The 4230-nt window shown below is 34.0% G+C and overlaps 1 protein-coding gene across 1 annotated transcript in view; it reads left to right on the top strand.

Moving 5' to 3' along the window:
• LOC128248349 (kyphoscoliosis peptidase-like) overlaps positions 1 to 2362 on the top strand; it is a gene marked incomplete at its 5' end in the record, with an annotated part of 19465 nt that extends 17103 nt beyond the window's left edge. The window contains one exon of the mRNA XM_052969409.1: positions 1931 to 2362. Coding sequence (XP_052825369.1) covers positions 1931 to 2347 — 417 coding nt within the window. The remainder of the gene's footprint in view (positions 1 to 1930) is intronic.
• Between the last annotated feature and the right edge of the window lie 1868 nt (positions 2363 to 4230).

Genomic DNA, 4230 nt, shown 5'->3' with positions numbered 1-4230 from the left:
CTCTGAACGTAAAGACGAACGAAGTGCTGCTAAACATTTTGCTCGGCATGTTAACGATTCTGCCAGCTCACCACTTTAAAATAATTAATAGATAATAAAAAAATTATTTTATACATTGAAACAAGGAAACCCAGACAATCAGTCTTCGAGAAGATTCCAAATGTTGGAATAAATTGTAATCAATCTGATGTCTGTACTTGAGCGAAATATTATTTCATTAACCACAAGAAAAGAATTAAAAGTACTCCTCCTCCACAGCTAAAGAAAAAAAAAAACGGATCTCAATGCAATTCGAACTTACAATGTAAAGGGGATAAAAACAAGTTACTAGAAAATTCTTTGCCCGGTGCATTGTCAATAATCTGCAAGCAATTCTCTGAAGAGAATGAAAGTTTCAAGTATATTCTACATAAATAATCTAAATTCATAAAAATCTGTAAATGTAAATTTACAAATTAATAAGGCACTGACTTGCCTATAACTAACTTTACTTTGGTTATGTCACGTTCCAACAAATGCTATTGCATGTAAAAGTTATTAATTATCTTAAACAGCAAAGCTATGATAAATGAGTTAAGTCAAATGTCTTTATTTAGAATTGACATCATGAATTTTAAATACGAAATTACTGCAGTCCTACAGCACAGGTACATAAAATTTCTAAGAGGGTATTAAAAGTTATTTCAATATTTGTAGTTAAAATTGATTAGATATTTTTAAAAATTGATATACAGATCCAGTACAGCACTGGAACTCTAAAAATCTGTAAAACTTTCCAGAAGTTTATCATTTAAGTATACATGCATAAAACAAAACATACAAATCTGCTCATATACATATATACATGCATACATACATAATACAGACATACATACACACATACCGTGTTGATGTTGAAATTCCAGTGAAGGCGCCTTGGATCTAGGTTAGAAACCGACCCTTTCTCTGTTGGCAAGAAAACTTGAAATAAAACTGAATAATACATACATACATAAACTAACAGATAAACAAAATCTTTTTATAGAAAAATTGAAATAACAATGGTAACTTTTAGTGGAGCTATGAATTAAATAATGTAATTTTAACACTACTTAAAGATCCCTTTATTGATTATATGGATACAAAGATAACATGGGAAACTAACATCATTCTGAGCTGAAATATTTCAGTTAGGCTAACAAGCAATGTTTCCTGAACGTAAGAGGAAGGTTTCTAAATCTTGAAACAGAATAATATACAAATTACAGCACACCAATTTGAGATGGATTAAGTGACGAAATTTTGTTGGTGCAGGTATCACTGTAAGGTTAAGATGTTCATTTTACAACTAACTACATAGTTTTGGATTAAATCCCACTGCACGGCATTTTAGGAAAATGTTCTTACATAGGTTTGTTTCTATCAAAGCACATTGCGAATGAAATTTGTGCACGGAATCAATGTCGAAGTCTGTTGCAGGATTTCTCGTTCTTATGTTGTTCAACGAAGACCAATCTCCTGACGTTTCGATATCTTTAATGTGATTAACACTACTGAAACATTCTAATTAGTCATCCAGTTTGAGAATACCTCATTCCTTTGTCATCACGAGTTTCAGAGGCCTAAATTTCATAGGTATTGCCTTTCCTTAAGCCCAAAGCATTCTTTCTGATAAATAGAACAGGAAATTTAGCTCATATTTACTACATAACCATAAATCATAGCATTTACACACGCAATACACACATGTATACAAAACATACATGCACATATACATATGAAAGTGCATACAAACACGACCACTTAGCAGTGGTTGCTTAAATTGTAATGAAAGAACTTTCCTTTGGATCGGAAACTAGACCTTTCTCCATTAGAGAGGCATTTGAAGAATAAAGCCTGAAGAATACACGCATATTTTTAAAATATAACCTTTTCTATTTCTTGTTTCTAGGTAATATCAAAAGAAAAAATGGATGAAATTGCAAGAGACCAGAAAAAGGCTCATAATGATGCCGATGCTGAATACCATGAGAGAACGAAAATGAAGGAAACCCTGAAGAAAAAAGCCGAAGAAAAACGTAAACAAGAAGCTTTGGAAAAAAGAAGACGAATGGAACTACAAATAATGGAAGATGGCGAAAAGAAACAGATTGAAGAAAGGTTAGACTATGAAGAAGCTGGTAAAACATTATCAAGCAGCGACAGTACAGCTCGACGTCTGGAAGAAGAACGGAAGAAAAGAGAGGAAGATCGAAAGAAAAAAGATGAGAAAATTAGAAAAAGAGAAGCTGACAATATTCAGAAAAGAGATTCTCGTTCTTCTGCTACTGTGAGTATTAAAATCGTTTCGGGATTCCTTTTGATATAAAAATTCATTTTATAGAATATCACTGTACGTACACCATTTATTATACAAGGTTGTATACAAATAATTTTACTATAAGCTTCAGAATAGGTTACATTTTATTGTATACCACAGCATATATATTTTAGCGTGCACCATTGTATAGACACCATTTTATATACACCACAGAATGAGATGAAAGAAATGAAATATTGGCAGAATTCTGCCTTACACACGCCATATAAACCCTCGTAACTTTTATTTATTTTTTCGATTTTTAAAAAAATATTTTGTGAATTTGTATTCTACACACAGGAATTTATACGGTTATGCAAAACTAAAACAAAAAAATTTTTGATGCATGATTTAAGGCCTGTTTAGCTATTACTTTTAACACATCTCAGGACCACCTCATACCGCATGTATTTTAAGCATTTAATAAGCAAATATAACCACGTAGGTGAGCAGCTTGTGACTATGGAAACAGGCACCTATATGTTTGTGGCTTTCGATTGGCTAAAATTATCCCAAATTTGCAAACTTTAAAAGCTATTAACTCTACTTTTTGGTTTATAGCGAAAATGAATTTCATGTCAATGATTACTATTCTAAACTACATCAACACATCAAATATGAAATCAATTGGGACAAAAATTGAAGAAATTGAAAGGTGGAAGTCAAACAGATAAAATCCCGGCTCGAGGCTATAGTAGAAGATACTTGCCCAAGGTGCCACGCAATGGGACTGAACCCAAAATCAAGTGGTTCAGAAGCAAACTTCTTACCACACATCCAAGCCTACTCCTATTAAAAGTGGCCCGCTGACCGCTACAGAGAATCCTGCACTTCTCAAATTCCGGCTGAGCATACATACATACATACATGATGGTCGTCCACTCGTGATCGAGGAAGACCATACATACATACATACATACATACATACATACATACATACATACATTTATGCATACATACGTGCACACACAAACACACAGAGTATGAAATTCAACAAATAGTAGAGCACTTACTTTTTTAAATAATAATAATAATAATAATAATAATTATAATAATAATAATGATTTCATTTATTTGCCACAAGGACTAAGGATGAGGGGGACAATGCAAAGACAGACTAAAATGTGGGAGACTTACATATAATGAAATGATAAAAAAAAAATTGGAAAGAAAGAGAGAAATTAAGTATACACAGTACACACTGAAAAAGAAGGAACATATGCATAGCATACAAAGGTTAAAAAGAGTGACGGGGAGGATGGTAGAGATGTGGCCCTCCTGATACAGAAAGGCCTCTAGGGATAAACGATAAACCCCACTGTTCGAGATTTCCCTGAAACCCCTAGAGCAAGTGCCCTCTCCAATTCCTTCTCTCCGACTCAGAGGTCTACACTTAGAGAGGCACCAATCCTTTCTACTATAAGCACAAGGCCTGAAATTTGTGGGGAGAGGGATAATCGATTACATCGATCCCAGCACTTGACTGGTTCTTAATTTATCGATCTCGGCGGAATTTGAATTAAGGACGCAGCGGCAGTCGAAATACCACTAAGCATTTTTCCCGGCGTGTTAACGATTTTGCCAGCTCACCGCCTTAAATGATAATAATAATAATGATGATGATGATGATGATGATTTCAAATTTTGATACAAGGCCAGCAATTTCGGTGGAGGGAATGAGTCAACTACATCGATCCCAGTACTCAACTGGTATTTATTTTATCGACCCCAAAAAGGTTAAAGGCAAAGTCGACCTTGGCGGAATTTGAACTCAGAACGTAGCGGCAGACGAAATACCGCTAAGCATTTCGCCCGGCGTGCTAACGATTCTGCCAGCTCGTGGCCTTAAATAATAATAATAATAATAATAATAATAATAATAATAATAATAA

This window comes from Octopus bimaculoides, chromosome 7 (assembly GCF_001194135.2).
Source record: "Octopus bimaculoides isolate UCB-OBI-ISO-001 chromosome 7, ASM119413v2, whole genome shotgun sequence".
Classification (NCBI taxonomy): Eukaryota; Metazoa; Mollusca; class Cephalopoda; order Octopoda; family Octopodidae; genus Octopus; species Octopus bimaculoides.
This window is presented reverse-complemented; position numbering and strand designations above follow the sequence as displayed.